Genomic DNA, 16,519 nt, shown 5'->3' on the forward strand with positions numbered 1-16,519 from the left:
TCTTCATTATTTATCTCACCATATTTTCTAAATACAAATTAATCACAAAATCAGAACTGATTACCAAAGTCAGAGGCATTTCATGGTAACTTAAGATGCTCCTTATATATTATTGTAGGCCCCTGATGATAAATGGTCATCATCATCTATCGAGATTGACACCTTAAGAAATATCTTGTACGGTCAATGTGTCATAAACCCTGGACACGTAAGATGTTATGCCCCTTCTGCACTCCCATAACACTAACAATCTCTGTTATTTTGTTAGTTAGATATAATTTTACAATATAAAATAACTACATAGTGCTATTTAGCATTAGAATAAATATTGGGTGGGTGGTTGTGTAGCTTTCCAGACAGTCTTATGGACATAAAGCCTAACAACAAAATACTAGACCCGTTCCATGACACCTCATAAATTCTATGTATGTACTCTATTAAAATTGGAGAATAACTAAGTCCAGGATCTCTAATCATTCAACCTTGCATTGTATAACAAGCGTTATCTATTAAATATTTCTTAACATGAGCTCAACTTTTTAATTGATATATCGGTCAACGTCGATTCCTTGACTACGGAATGCCAAATTGTAGGTGACAGAATAAGGGAAATTTTATTGAGAACAGCTAATAAAAATGAATAATGACGATTCAACCACGTAACTTTATTCCATCGTACAATAAAAAAGTACGATCGTACGAAATACTATTATAAAAACAGAATAGAAAGAAAGAAAGATGAAAGTATAATCGCTTACAAAAAGAGACATGTTTTTGTCTCTATATTTTCGATATGTTTAATTCAATGAAGCCTCTTTTTTGTTATTATAATAACGTTTATCATTTTAAAAAGTGCCGTGGCTGTATAACCGCGTCTAGGTCATCACACGATTGAAATCGTTCAACGAAATATGCACCATCCATTAAAAGAACAAAAGCATTATTAATGACACAAAAACGCAATTTTGAAACTATCGTAGCGTGATCGAGAATCCAACGATTAAAATATATAAAAAAAAATTAAATATGAAATTACGCAAAACGAACAGCCACAATTACAGTCGGTAAGTTAGAGTTGCAAACGGAGCGTGAATTCAAAGGATAGGTTAGACAATTAAAAGTTAGCCGAGTACTGTCAAAGGGATGGTTATCGCGCTCAGTAGGGCGTTTTAATGTTACGTATTTTGGTTGCAGATGTTTTGAACAATATCTCATGAGATATATTTCTCGTTATACCAGCTATTGCTTGTGAAGCCTGTTTCCAATATTTTCTTATTTACGTCTTAAGCACTTTTAAGTGACCTTTAAACATCAGGTCTACAAGACAATAGTCCCCATGCTTTTTATCAGACAATTTAATATATTAATGTATTCTACAACCAATACATCGACACTAATATTATAAAGATGTTTTTTCTCTATTTCGTATTTTATTTATACGTGTGTGTGTATATTATTTATACGTGTTTAAGTATTTGCGGCAACCACGCAGTGTATTTAAATTTGAATATAAGATAAAAATCTCATGCTGAGCTGCACTAATATTATAAATATAGGCGAAAGTAACTCTATTGCGCTTTCACGACTTTTTCATCAAAGAAACGATTTTGACGAAATTCGGTACGGACAACCCCAAGAAGGCATAGGATGCTTTTTTCACCCTGTGAGAGAGTAATGTTTGGAAAAAGTATTTGTAAACAAATTATTGAAGCATTTTCGTCACAAACTGTTACCAAGCGGTTGAAGCCACAGTTTGAGCTGATATTGTACATACTAACTTATTATTATTAAATTAACATGACACTTTACAAATAAATTCGTTTCATAATTATAATGATAAATTTAAACGTAATCATTATAAAATAAAACATATATGTGTTAAAAATATTACTACTGGTCCGCCGAGACCGCGACTAAACACCGGCACGCGTCGTCAAATCATATTTCTAAATAATTAAGAGCTCTTGAGTCTAGTGTGCTTCATGATAATGACTCAATTCGATACGCTGTCGCTATAATATTCCATGGTTTACATCATGGGATCAATCGTAGGGAGCGGTATTTGACGAAATATTCACGAGTATTTTTTTATTTATATCATTTTAAAGAATACATTACAAAGATATATTATACTTTAACAACTTCTCAGCCTCTTTTTTATTACGTCAGTCTACGTTACGCACAATTATCGGAATTTAAATTCGGTTTGAAATCCGCATTCATAATTTTTCATCATTTGCATATTTTCTCGCTGACGAAATTTTATATTATCAAATGCATAGTAGAGCAACGTAAAAGAGTCAAGAGTCAGTTCCGTCGTTCTTCCTGAGAGGAAAGAGACATAATCTTTAACTGTACGAGCAATTGACCTTTCGAGATTTTCTTCTCTGTGTCTCTATATTATTATATCGCATGCTGAGCAAGTTAGATTATAAAAATTCTGGGATCAATTAATCCGTCAAGTTATTCACTAGTTCTACTAATCATAGATTATGTTTAAATATTATATCACAGCTGTCGCGCCCACCTGGCCGCAGTTGTAACGCAGTTTTATGTCCGTGTATGTTTTATATGTTGATTTATTGTTTAATTGTACTTGCGTGAATGCATTTGAATGTTTGTATTACATTTATTTCTACAAAGTTCGAACGTAAAATATCATACTTATTAAGTTATACCTGAGAATTATTTGTTAATAAGATTTGAAATTAATATATCAAGATATTTATATTAAACGTAAAAATCGTTAAGATGGCAAAGATAATAACAGAGGCTGTTTGATATCAAAACGGCCTCTCAATTTATTTATTTTTATTATTATTTATTTATTTATAATATGTATGTAGTCAAGGCATCCTCGACTGAAATTAAATTTTAAACGCTAAAAGAGTTCTAAAAAAAACTAATAGTATTTTTGGGAATCGAACCCATTGATTTTGAAAATAACAACCTGTATTATTAGACATGCTGATGACAAATACATTACAAAGCATGGTCAAAAGCCACAAACCAACCGTTTCAAGTCTAGTGTAATATTAAATAACAAACACTCAAGATAATAATCACGTTTAAATAATACGGCATAGAGCTCGATGTAGGGGGTCTAATGGATACCACCCGTATCGAATGAGTGCGCGTGTTTCAAATGTTGGCAAATCTGCGGTGACAAGCGTGCATCGGACTGGTTTTTTCTCATCGCGGCACAAAAGGCATGCACTCCGACATTTAAGGGTTGACTTAATTACGTAATTGTTGTTGTGTTTGATAACTTGGTTTTCTATCTGCGATGTAATTTCTGTTTGTTTTGATTTTTTATTTTTTTATTTTATGTTCAAAAGTCTACAAAACAAAATGACAATAAAAAAATACATATGATTACATTTCTCATGATGTAAACACGACATGCGTTTAATATTAAGTACCAATTAGCGTCGCGTCAGCAGCAGAGACCAAGCATATTGTTTAATTGGTTTAGTTTGTGTTACTTAATCTATTGAAATATGTTTTTTAAAACAATTTTTGAGGATACTATAGGACGGTCGGTAAAAATATCATAATTAGAACGAATACTATTGTAAGAGAAACACATACGGTATAAAGGCGAGTGGCTAAGAACATTTGTTCTAGAGGTAGGAAGATAAATTTTATATTTTAATCATGATAGTTGGAGCACATATAGCAATGCTTACACGTAGTAAGATTATCTATGTATTGATAGGCAGAAACAAAACCGTCCCGTAATTTTATATCCTGTTTATAGTGATATTTTTTTTCATTAGTTTTTGACGAACGTAAGTTTTACCAATTAGTAGTAAAAAAGATATGTTCTAAACATGAATTTATATCTTTTCCACGAATCAATAACTATTATACGAATAATAACTAGGTAGAATCGATCACTAGTAATATATAAATCAAATACAATAGAAACGAAAGATTATAATAAAATTGTAAATAACAATTCTTAAACGAGTAATTCTTTATAGGTATTCTATTCCTAATATTGGCGATCCATAATCCGTCGTGGATGATTATTTTACAGTTAGCGGTGCATTATTCAGTCAATCAAACAGTGGGTCGGTTCCGCTGCTCCAAGTCGCTAACTGGATGGGTGGGGCCGTGACCAATTTATCACGAGTCCAAATTAACCACGGTGCAACTAATGGTGATGGTCTCGTGAGAATAAAACTTTGTTAGTTTATCTTCAGGTTTCATAAATCGGCTTGTAACGATTTTAAATTGACTTAATATAATTAAATCTTTGTCAATCTACAAGCGTAGGCTTGACAGTGATGAGGACGCCATAACACAGATTATTGAAACAGTCTAGCTATAAACCTATATATATAGCTATATAAAATAGCTAGTTACGTCATATTAAATACATATGTAAAAAAAAACCTAGTGATTCATTACATAAAAACTAATTACATTTCGAAACATATGAAATTCATAGTTATCGCTCGCGGCTTCGCTCTCCTTTTGGGGGTTGGTTGTCTGGTTTTAAATAAAGACTAGGATATTTCTATCCGTGGAATTCAAACTTGCTTCCTTCCGAATTTCATGAAATTCGGTTAAAAGGGCTGGCCGTGAAAGCGTAACAGACAGACAGAGCTACTTTCGCATTTATAATATTATACGTATATATTTTTGTGCATATGTATAGTGTTCGCTGTGGTGACGGTTTGTTCGATTTATAGTATTCGCGGCATATAAACACGACAATGCGTGGAGGACGTATTGAATAATATTCGCTTCATTAATACAAACATTGCAAATATTAAATGCTTAATTATCGTTCATTTATTTACTATAAATCAATATTTAGTTCCCTTTCCATTACTACAAAGGCGTCAATTGATCCGCTGTTTTTTTTTTCACTTGGCGACTACGCCTAGTAATATTATACCGTTCTTGTCTTAATTATTTTGTGAATTAGCAAATATTTTGACTAATTTAGTATATTGCTAGGTTCTGAACATGTGTGAGTGACGCGTTTATTATATACTTATATACATATAAGTTGTTAAACTATGTGATATCGTTTCGTGAATAAATGTTAGTGTAAGTGTCAAGCAAATATACAATAATGTCATGATAAGCGTTTATACAAATAGCATAAGATAAAATAAAAAATACCTACAATTTGAAGTAAAGAAATGAACAATCAAAGCAAAGTTAAACTCTATAAACTAACAGCATTGATCCCTTTAACCCTCGCCAAGTCGGCTTTATTGCCCGAGACAGAGTTAACAAAATTAATGGCTAAAATTTCTACACCCGAAATGAATACATCGGAGGGATAGAGAATAAATCAATGTTACGTTGCATTTTGGACGATACTCTTCCAAAATTTTGGTACTACTCATAAGCTATGGCGTTTAAATATTTATGACGAATGCTTATATCAAAATATTTAATTTTTATTAAAAACCAAATATATATTTATTTGAAAATTTAATTGATATAATTTAAAATAATTAATAAATAATAAAAATAATAAATAAACTTCTATTTCACGAAATACTTGTATAGAAACATTCAGATCAATCGAGCGTGACGTATTAGTAAACATAGAACGGATCACAAACTTTTGCAATAATAATATTAATACAACGAATTAAGACGTCTGAAAATTTAAGTATCTCAAATCGTCGTTATAGATCCTAAAAACTTAAGCTTATTAATTTATATATAACATACTCATACGATATATGTATCAATCAGTAACTTGAATACCAAGTTTACCATTATTAAAATATGAAAATATTAAAATAAATAAACCGGTTAAAATCTTCCTAAAGCTTACTATTCAAAAATACTTATATATTACAAAAACCTATTAAATTTAAAGTAATCAGTTATGGTTTATCATTTTTGGAACAATAATTTCATCATTCTTTTTTCTTTTTTTAATCAATTTATATAGATGTATGTAATACTTTATACTATTTTAATATAAGATAAATTTAAAATAGTAAAAAAAGATAATTGTTTTTAAAGTTTACATCGCGGTTTACATTTAAGTTTGAATTAAAGTAGTACAATAATATTAAAGTTACCCGCTACCTCTCATAACTGGTACCAAATAAGGAAAAGTGGCACGCGTCATTCGCCGGAAGCGAGAGACGAGCGCGTGCGCCGATTCTAATGTTCAATGGAACGTACGGAGGCACACTTGAAACATTTTTATTGTAACCAGCGCCGGGGGCCGCGTAGTATTGTTAGACCCTACGTTTTAAAGAACAAGATATAAGAAATAAATTGCTTGGGAGTATATGATATAATTGCACCAAGAAAAGACAGAAGCAGATACATACATTATTACTTAGTGGCTACAGACTATACGATCGGAGATAGCCCAGTGGTTAGAACGTTTGCATGTGAATCGATTGCGGGTTCAAACCCTGGCAAGCATCACTGAGTTTCCATGTGATTAATTTATGTTTATAATTTATCTCATGCTTGGCAGTGAAAAAAACATCGTAATGAAATCTGCATGACTGATTTCAATGAAATCCTACCACGTGTGTATCCACCAAACCGCATTGGAGCAGCGTGGTGGAATAAGCAAACCTTCTTCACAAAGGGAGGGGCGGTCTTAGCCCTGCAGGGTAATTTTACTTCCTTTACTTTTAGTTAGACGTATCTTTCAAATTAATACATCTTACATTTTTATTACATGAATAACGGACGAATTGACCAATAGTCGACCGTAGAATCTTTATATAAACATCACAAAAATAAATAACTGGATTAGGATATAAGAGTATATCACTACCATTTTACATATTTTAAACTAGCGACCCTCCCTGGTTTTGCACAGGTGTAATGCTGACACTAATTATACTACAGAATGTCTGTATATATAACGTTCACAGTTTTTTTGACATTAGACAATACAAACCGCTGTGTCCCTGGATTTTAAACTCTGTAAAATCGTATAATATTCAGTATTATACGTATAAATTATCTTGAATTACCCTATCTATTAAAAAAACGCATCAAAATCCATATCCATTCACATTTTTTTAATGTCCGTTTTTAGTATGGTCTCTATTATTTTTTAAAACCTTTTTTTGTTAGCGTTTAGCCCGTAAATGACAGAATAATATGTCAAAATATATATTGTTAACATGTTCTTAGTTTATTAAAACATTTAGATTTTTTTTAAAAATAAAAATTACCTAATATTAATAGTAAATGACAATATAATTTAAAATCCAGCATGTCGAATGTAACTTATTACGAGCAATGGCTAAAAATTAAAGAACAAATGCAAATTGCTATACTAGAAGATGAACGCTTACAAGAATTAGCTTCAGCCTTTGTGGGAATCAAGCCTCAAGGAACCGCAGTAGAGATCGTTGCTCGAGTGTATTGTAAGTTTTGTGATTTATACAACAAGTTGTGTGAGTGTTATGATCAAATGGAACAAGTTCAAAGACGACCATTTATAAAAAAAATAATTGATGCACTAACTTGTCGTATCCTTGAACTGAAAACAACTCTAGAGGAAGTAGAGCTTTTCGAGTTTACATATCCTGATAATGCACTGCAACAATTACTCATGGTGCCACAAGATATTCGAATACTTTGTCCATTTCATTATCCATACGAAATCAGACAAAAAGAAATGCAATATATTATTGATCAAATTTTTGCTGGTAACCGAATAGGCGATCCGACCCCAACAGCTTCTGAAATTGAACGTCGAGAACAAGAAAGGTTAGAAGAAGAAGAAAGAATACGCCTAGAAAAAGAAGCTGAGATGAAAAGAAAATTGGCTATGGGAGAAGAAATTGTATTATCCGATTCCGAGTCTTTACATTTATCCCCAGAAGAATTAGAGGAATTAAAACTTCAACAAGAATATAATGAACATATTTTAAATATTCAGCGGATGGAACGGTCGAAATATACTATACGGGAAAGGACTCATACTTTTAATAAGGATAGAGACTTATATCTTGAACTTGCTGGTTTAAAAGCACCACAGGCTAGCGAAGAATTAAGAACGAGGGCAGCCTCTTTTATCCAAAAAATATACAGGCGATTTATGGAACTTAAGCGAGAACATGTAACTATGAATATGCAAAAAGAAAAGCTTGATATGATAATCCCATCTTGGGTACCACCCTCAGCAAAGGAGAAATTAAAAAAAGTTAAAGAAACTCGACGTGAATTTAGAAATAAATATTATGAAAATTGGCTTGCAGAAAATCTTAAAGAAAATAGTCGTGTAGTTAGACTGAGAGAAGGAGACGTGATGGAAGATATATCAGCCGAAATCAGGCAATGGTTTCGTGAATGGTACGATGAAGTAAGACTATTTGATGAGTTTCCTTTTCCCGAAGAAGGGGGCTCTATACTGATTGTTACAGGGGAAACATTCACTATAGAAGAGTATATTGAGTGGCGAACAGAAGAAGAGAAACGACTAAAATCAGAAGGTGCACAAAAAAGTAAAGAACAGATTAAAGCGGAAAAATTAGCAGCTCGCGAGGAAGAAAAAAGATTAAAATTAGAAGCTAAGTTAAAAGAAGAAAAAAGATTACTTGATTATAAAAAGGCACGACTTAATCCTGATAATGATCCAGGTATTTATATTACCATTGGTACAAATATCAGCCAGGTACATGAAGCTTGGGACAAATATCAAAATCAATGGAAAGACACAGATACAAGAGATCCTCCTTTAGATGTCATACGTGGTTATATATCAAAACTGATTACAGAAAATGCTTATCAAGACTTGCAGTTAAAATTACGTCCAGTTGTCGATGAACTAATGAGATTAGAACTAAATATGCTTAAAAACTCTCTGAAATTGGACTATCAGGCAGCTGGTATTGCGAAACCTCCACAGAGTAAAAAAAGGAATAAACCAAAAAAAATTAAAGTGTCAAAGCCAGACAAGGTTCCACCAGCGGCTATGTTCCAAGCTTTGGTCGATGAAGGTATTATAAGAAAATATGAACACATTACATTAGATGATTATTGGGGAGATACAAATTATGCTGCTGCTGATACACGTGCAGTACTTTGGACACCAAGTTTTCCACCAGCGTGCTTAGGCGATGTTAAAGAACAAGTCAGATTACGATGTTTACTAACACTTGGATCATCGTGTCCAAATGCAGTTCGCTCTCAATTACTTGTCGGACCTAAAGGTTCTGGTAAAAAGACATTGATATATGCAATCGCTACGGAAACTAATTCTATACTTATAGATTTATCGCCGATGAATGTGTACGATAAATTTCCAGGACCGAAAAATTTGAAAACGATGTTTGCGTACGTTAACAGAATAAGTAGATTAATGCAACCCACTATTATTTTTGTCGATAACGCTGATAAAATTTTCTGTAAAAAAGTACCAAAAGAAGAAAAAATGTTTGACCCTAAGCGTCTTCAGAGAGATTTTTTTAAAGAGATAATTAAGCCGCTCATTCCCAGTGAAGATAAAATTTTAATATTAGGCACTGCAACAGAACCCTGGTTGGCAAAAAATGGACAGATGTACAAAGTTTTTCCTTCATTAATTCTTTTGCCGAGAACGGATTACGGAAGTATTTCATATATCCTAACTAAAATACTAATGAAATATCACGGAATGAATCGTGAGTTTAATGTTCACTGTGTCGCACAGGTTTTACGAGGATATGATATAAATTCTATAAGAAAAGCTATCGATAAATTGATGAATGGCAAGCGTGTTGCAGAACTATACTACAAGCCTTTAAAGCCTGAAGAAATCATCAATGCCGTTTTAGATTTTGAGGATGTTGTTTACACGGGCGAGGCAGACTATGATATGTATAAAGAATGGTACGAGTCGTACTCCCCGTGGGGTAAAAAGTATCTTGACTACATGCAGATGCTAGAGTCTCAGCTGGCTTATAAATTAAAAGCAGATAAAAAGAAAAAGTAACTTTTTGTTAATTTTTAAATTATTTATAAATTTGAAATGGTTTTACTTACATTTTTTGTTTTGGTCATAAATGAGAGGAGTGAATCCTTAATATTGGAAAGAACAAAAACGGATAAATTTTGAACATACGCGGAACCAATTCATATTAACTAATACATATTGATATTTCCATGTATTTCAGACAATTGTATACAAAAAAACAACAAACAATATTTATAAATTATAGTAAGCATAGAATTGACCGGCATGTTATAATGATTAAAGAAATATACATAAATCAAAACATTTTTTTTTAATAAAGGGTAATAATTATATACTAAACATTATTCATAAAAAATAAGAAGTGGAGTCGGATTAATTAAATATTTGCATACGATAGTATAAAATATTCTAGTCTTTGTTAGAGAATTTTTTTATAATCATTACAGGAATGAGCTGTATTTTTCTTACAAAAATACACTAACTTGCTTAAAACCCATTCTCATTGTAACTTTACAGAATATAGGATAGCATTTTATGATCATAGCATTGTACTTACTGCATAATATTTCAATAAGTAATTTTATGAAATAAGTAGCGGTAATAGGGTAACAATTTAACTAATAGCACCACTTTCGTATGGACTTGAAAAGTTGAACCATCAAAAGAATAGGAAATGACGTAGCTTTGGACCTAGTTCTCGCATAATACGATAGAGGGCATTATACTATAATGTCTCAAAGCATGAACTTTCGCCGCCTGTTTAGTTCATCGTGTATACGCGACGTTCCGCTAGATGGCGTGTTATGTTTTTTCTAACTTCATGTAATTAAGATTTATTTTTAAAATTTGCTTTGCGTAAATTATATTGTCAATATAAACTGTTATATAATGGTAATTTTAAATTGTAACAGCTACTTAAATTTAATTTTACAATTTTAATTTTATTATTATTTATTATTATTATATTGTTGTTTTTTAAGTATTCCTTTGTTTATATGAGAATTATTAACGTTAAGGTCTTAATTATATAAAATTAAAAATAGTTACTATACAAATCACCATTGCATCAAAATTTTACCGTTAAATTGCAAGAATAATAATAAATAGTATAATTTATTTATATAAATAATAATTATTATTATTATGAAATAAAATGGTTAAAGTATGTTCATTGTAAGTTCAGAATAATAAACGAATCTAATACATTTAGGTATTTATAATATTATATTACAAATATGGTCTTGATTGTTTTTAAAATCTGAATATTCTATATAAGTAGTCTCTTATAGCACATTTAATGTGAAATAGTCCCAAATCTACCATAAACAACACCCAAGAACGTCTACTATATATTAATGAAATGAATATTTAAGCTATCATAAAACCAACATTTTTTAAATTTATTAAAAATGTCGGTTTTATTTATTATTCGATCCTGAATATATGGGATAAGGGCATTTGACGATGGCTAGTGACTCTACTTAAATATACTTCTATATTAATATAGAATTACATTTTTTTTTATTTCTGCTGTCATACTAAGTACTTATTTCATTGATTAATAACTTAATAAGCTAATTATGATAAGTAATATCATATATTTATTAACACGAGATTTGAATAAATGTATTTAGCCAAGATCAAATCAGAAATCAGAGTTCTATGTTATAATAGGTTTTATTCGATATTACAACTAACGAACTAGCTCCAATACGAGTGCATTAACTGTACAATATTCCGAGAAACTTAAGTATAGTGTCTTCGACTGGTATTTTAAATAAAAAAATGTTAAGCTGATACAACACTGATACAGAAATATGAATGATAAAATATAAATGCAATAAAATTTATTCGGGGCTCCAAAACCGATTTGTCTCTTGATGGTAAAATCATCTTTCAGTCATAAGCTTTGTTGTTAACATATATGTTTGTAATATTAGGTATATTCATTTTGAAAAGTTTCATTAGCTCCTATTTCGAATTCCGTTTTTTACTGTATTTAAAATTGGAAATTGAAATCAGACTTAGGATTGTTATTTAATTTTCATTGTATGAAAAAACTGGTCATACATTGGTGCGATTCACAAATTGTTCCAATATTTCACTTAAGATCATCCAAGTCAGGCGTGTGTCATTGATCGAAACAAGTGATACGTGCAGTCAGAGTCAGAAATCCCTTCCGTCTTTGCTTTCAAATAACGTTTACAAGCAAGCGAACGCCTTCCTCTCGGTTACAACTCTTACGGCAACTAATTTCCTGACTTCTTCTGAATGCAATGTGCATTGAAACGTTTGGATATTCCTCTCAAGTCACCCTTAACGATAGTGGCGGTTATTTTTTACTTTGACACGAAATTTCATTATGTAATTGCTACAACTCAACATCTTCGAAGTAATTCTCTGTCATGAGACAATCCTAAACTTAAAATTGATCGTTCTTGAAGCGTTGAAACCACTTCGGTTAGATTTTTTTCTAACAGAGATCTCACTATAAATATTTAAGAGTATTCGAAGAACTTCGGCCGTATTAAAACGCACCAACTAACTTTGCTCGTACCTACGTGAAGGTATGTGAACATATGCCAATGAATACTTACCGCCAAAGCCATCTGTAGAAAAAACGGTGAAAATAAAGATAGAAACAAAATCTGTTACAAAAATCTTTCGTGTACATAAGGCATTCATATTTCAACTTGTTGATTTTAAAAGACAGAACTCACAATTTCCAAAATAATCTAACCATACAAAAAATAAATATTTTATGCGCTTCTAAATTATTGAATATATTAAATATTATGAATATATATATGAATGCAACCTTAAATATATTTAAAATGAGATTTCTAAGATAAATGGAGACATAGACTAACAAAATATTAAGCTATTTTATCAATTAGTTCAATAAATTTACTAAATAGCTGAAATATGTTTTTAATTATTTCGATAGAATCGGTAGGTATATTTTATAAACCAATACCTACTTAGGAAATATTTCTATAAGATTTTTAAATCAGATTGAAAATTAGTGATACTCAAACACCCCCTAAATACATTTATCAAGCAATCTATCTCACTGTCTCACGAAATTATTTTAATTTCACCAAACATAAAACCACTGTAAGCTCAAGACCCCAAAGGTAGTTTTAATCACATTATCAGCTGGTAGATTAGCGGTAGGAAGACATAAAGGGTCCATTGTAGTTGCGAACTCGGAAGCTCTCTCTCTTTCCCCCCTGCGGAAATGGCGGCGGGGAGCGGAGACAGCGACGTCCGGAGGTGAACCCTGCGGTACTAGGTGCAAGAGACTCCATCGTCCGAACAACGACCTAGTTTTAGAAACTCCGTACTGACTGACACTGACCAAGTAACATCGGTGATGTTAGTGTTGTTTATTCGTCATAATATACTATATTTTACATATATTATATATATTTCAGATATTTATTTCCTACTTCATTTCTTAATACATTTACAAATAATTTAATTTATTTACATAACAATTATTATTAACATTAAGGTCTTAACTATATACGGATAAAAACAAAAAATAGTTACTGTACAAATCATGACCGTAAGGAATGGTGGTAAGAGTGCTTGGAGCATTTCTGCATTGAATGGCGATTCTGTTCTCTAGACAAAAATTAATCAGCCCTGCGGTCACCAGTATTTTATGTTTCCGTTACATATAAAAAAAAAGTTTTTAATTATTACATAAACAGACCGTGTGGTGTCCGACATAGTACAGTATTACTATATAGAGATCTAATAAGCAGGGCCGGACCGTGAGTTTAGGGGGCCCTGGGCTAATACTACTTAGGGCCCCACGTAAGACACACCTGAACGTAGACTTGAATTAAATTAATGGGTTTGATTAATTGCAGGATTCGCAAACCAAACGATCTTAATTAAAAAAATGATGGATTATTTCGCATTATGGTCTATTTTTGACTTGACATAGATGGGGGCCCCTTGAATCCACGGGGCTCTGGGCTGAAGCCCAAAAAGCCATACAGTAGATCCGGCCCTGCTAATAAGCCAACTCGTCTTATACGTAAACGCCGCCTGAATGAGGTTCTTTTAAAGTGCGATGGCGGAAAATTCACCTACACAATATTCCTAAGGAGGATTGGCGTGGCATGCGGCCAACCGTAAAAGATTGCTAAGTCCGTATTTCTTGCAGTGTTTCAAAACACTCTACGCCGACCCCGAATATATGGGATAAGGGCATTTTGCTAGTAACTCTACTTAAATATACTTCTATCTTAATATAGACTTACTTGGTGGTAGGGCTTTGTGCAAGCCCGTCTGGGTAGGTACCACCCACTCATCAGATATTCTACCGCTAAATAACAGTACACTATATTGTTGTGTTCCGGTTAGAAGGGTGAGTGAGCCAGTGTAATCACAGGCACAAGGGACATAACATCTTAGTTCCCAAGGTTGGTGGCGCATAGGTGATGTTAGAAATGGTTAATATTTCTTGCAGCGCCTTTGTCTATGGGCGGTGGTGACCACTTACCATCAGGTGGCCCATAAGCTCGTCCGCCAACCAAAGCCATAAAAAAAAAAAAAAAAAACAAAAAATAGACATACAATTTATGATACAATATGTAAAAAGGGCATTATAAATAAAAGCCGATACGACACTTAAAAACAAATAACAAACCCAAGTATAATTTTTTTTCGGGTGTAAAAATATCCTCATAACGCATTACTAACTAACTAATGGTGCATTTAATCTGATTCGTCTTATAACATTCATCATTTCCTTAATACATTTAAAATCGAGTCGGTTAAATATCTAATTTACGTGACACAACTTACATATTTTTTTTCTATATATTTTTATGATTTCATTACCTCCTATAAAGCTCCTATCCCCGTACTGTCTAGACTTGTACGTGAAAACCTAAGGCGAGTCGGTTTAGGTACTTCATCCCATCTCCCCAGTAAACTAATTAAAACTACAAAGTTTTTCAATAAGACCCTCGTCGGTCTGTGATGAGTCCGCCACAGAGCGGAATGTTCCACTTCGTATTGTCAAAGTGTAAAATTTTTACAATTAAATCCGTTCCGATTACAAAAGTTTTTTATATGTTTTCATTTTATTTATAATAAATCATGTTTATGAAACAAATCCATGTCAAATAGAAAAAATAAACAAATATACTATTAAGAAATATATGAATTGAAATTTAAAATTATTACTTAAAATCTAACGAAAAAAACATTTTTTGAAAGAAAATTAAAAAAATAACTATATATTTGTATCTTCAACTTCAAGTGAAATAAGTTGTTAGTAAGACTAGATTAAAAGGATTCGCTATAAGATTCGTATGTACATATAATTATTAATTAGGAAATTAATTTTCCTATGTACTACTTACAGTGCAGGAGTTCGACTAATAATAATCAAACTGCTCACAATAGTATGATTTCACGTGAAGTCAATGCCTAAGTTTAATTCAAATGACAGAAATAGACATATGGATAGTAGACAGGCAGAGTCGTACCCAGTCGCTATTTGTAACATTATACATTTTCTATATTCAAATGAACTAGTAGGTCTCGCGCGAAACTTCGCGTTTATTCAAAATATTTTTTAGTAATTTCGAAACCTATTTCGGTTTTGTTTTGATTTCATTTCATTCTATTAGTTATTTCATCATTCTTTTAGTCATCTACATTTGGCGCCAAAATGATGAAAGTTCTTTTAAATGAAATTTTTACTATCAAATAGTATACATTAGTTCAGTTAGAAGGTTTACGTTTTCGTTTTTTTTTACTTATACAGCCATAGTACCGCTCTCTTACCGGCCAGTAACTTTTTTCCGGTCTCTAAAACTATTTCTTTGTTAAATTGTAACAATTTAGCAAAATCCTCTTTAATTTTCTGCATATCTACAGCTGGAGCTCTTCAAAATGAAACTATAACCGATTTTTTATCACTGGGACAAAAATCGGCCTACGCTATATACAAGATATACAAGATGTGTACGATTTGTATAGTAAATTTTTATGAATAAACGATGTTTATTGATATTATTTGTGATAATCGAGAGTGAAAACTTTGTTGAATTAATTAGCTTTAGGAAACTGCCAGGAACATCGTGTTATTGAAAAACGTTAGACTGTATGTCCTTAGTCATCTCTCAAATAAAAAAAAAACAATAATTCTTACCTGGATTTGAGCTGCTGATTTTATATTTAGAGGCACACATTCAGTTCACTGGACTCTTATTACTTGTTCCTTAACATCTTTATAGCGATCAATAAAAAATAAAAATCAAACGTTTTTCTTTTGTAAATCTTGAACGATTCATACAATCGAATCAGAGGATAATTGAGTTTCTTGGCTCTAAATCATGGAAATAAAAAAATAATGCCATGTACCGCGCAATAAGCAATCGGTATAAGGGCGCGTTTTCATAATCATATAGTTTTTAACATAGACAACGAATTCGTACTTGTAAATTTTATATAATTATAATGACAGAAATTTGTTATAGCGATGTCACTTCTCTTGAATTTAACGACAAAGTAAGCACTACTGAGAATATATTGGATACATTAATAACAAAAAACATAATTGAGGGTCGATAA

The 16,519-nt window shown here is 31.8% G+C and overlaps 2 protein-coding genes across 2 annotated transcripts in view; both read left to right on the forward strand.

Moving 5' to 3' along the window:
- Positions 1 to 16,519, forward strand: part of LOC113396629 (DNA-binding protein D-ETS-3) — a 76,411-nt gene that overhangs the window by 9,711 nt on the left and 50,181 nt on the right. The gene's annotated exons all lie outside the window — the stretch shown is intronic.
- LOC113396620 (dynein regulatory complex protein 11-like) lies at positions 7,229 to 9,934 on the forward strand. Its single transcript, XM_026634629.1, has one exon. It carries the CDS (start codon positions 7,229 to 7,231, stop codon positions 9,932 to 9,934), a length of 2,706 nt encoding a protein of 901 aa, XP_026490414.1.

Source organism: Vanessa tameamea, chromosome Z (genome assembly GCF_037043105.1).
Source record: "Vanessa tameamea isolate UH-Manoa-2023 chromosome Z, ilVanTame1 primary haplotype, whole genome shotgun sequence".
Taxonomy (NCBI): domain Eukaryota; kingdom Metazoa; phylum Arthropoda; class Insecta; order Lepidoptera; family Nymphalidae; genus Vanessa; species Vanessa tameamea.

What these genes read in the sequence shown, in the direction of transcription:
- LOC113396620 (XM_026634629.1), top strand. Translation starts at nt 7,229, where the DNA reads ATGTCGAATGTAACTTATTACGAGCAATGGCTAAAAATTAAAGAACAA.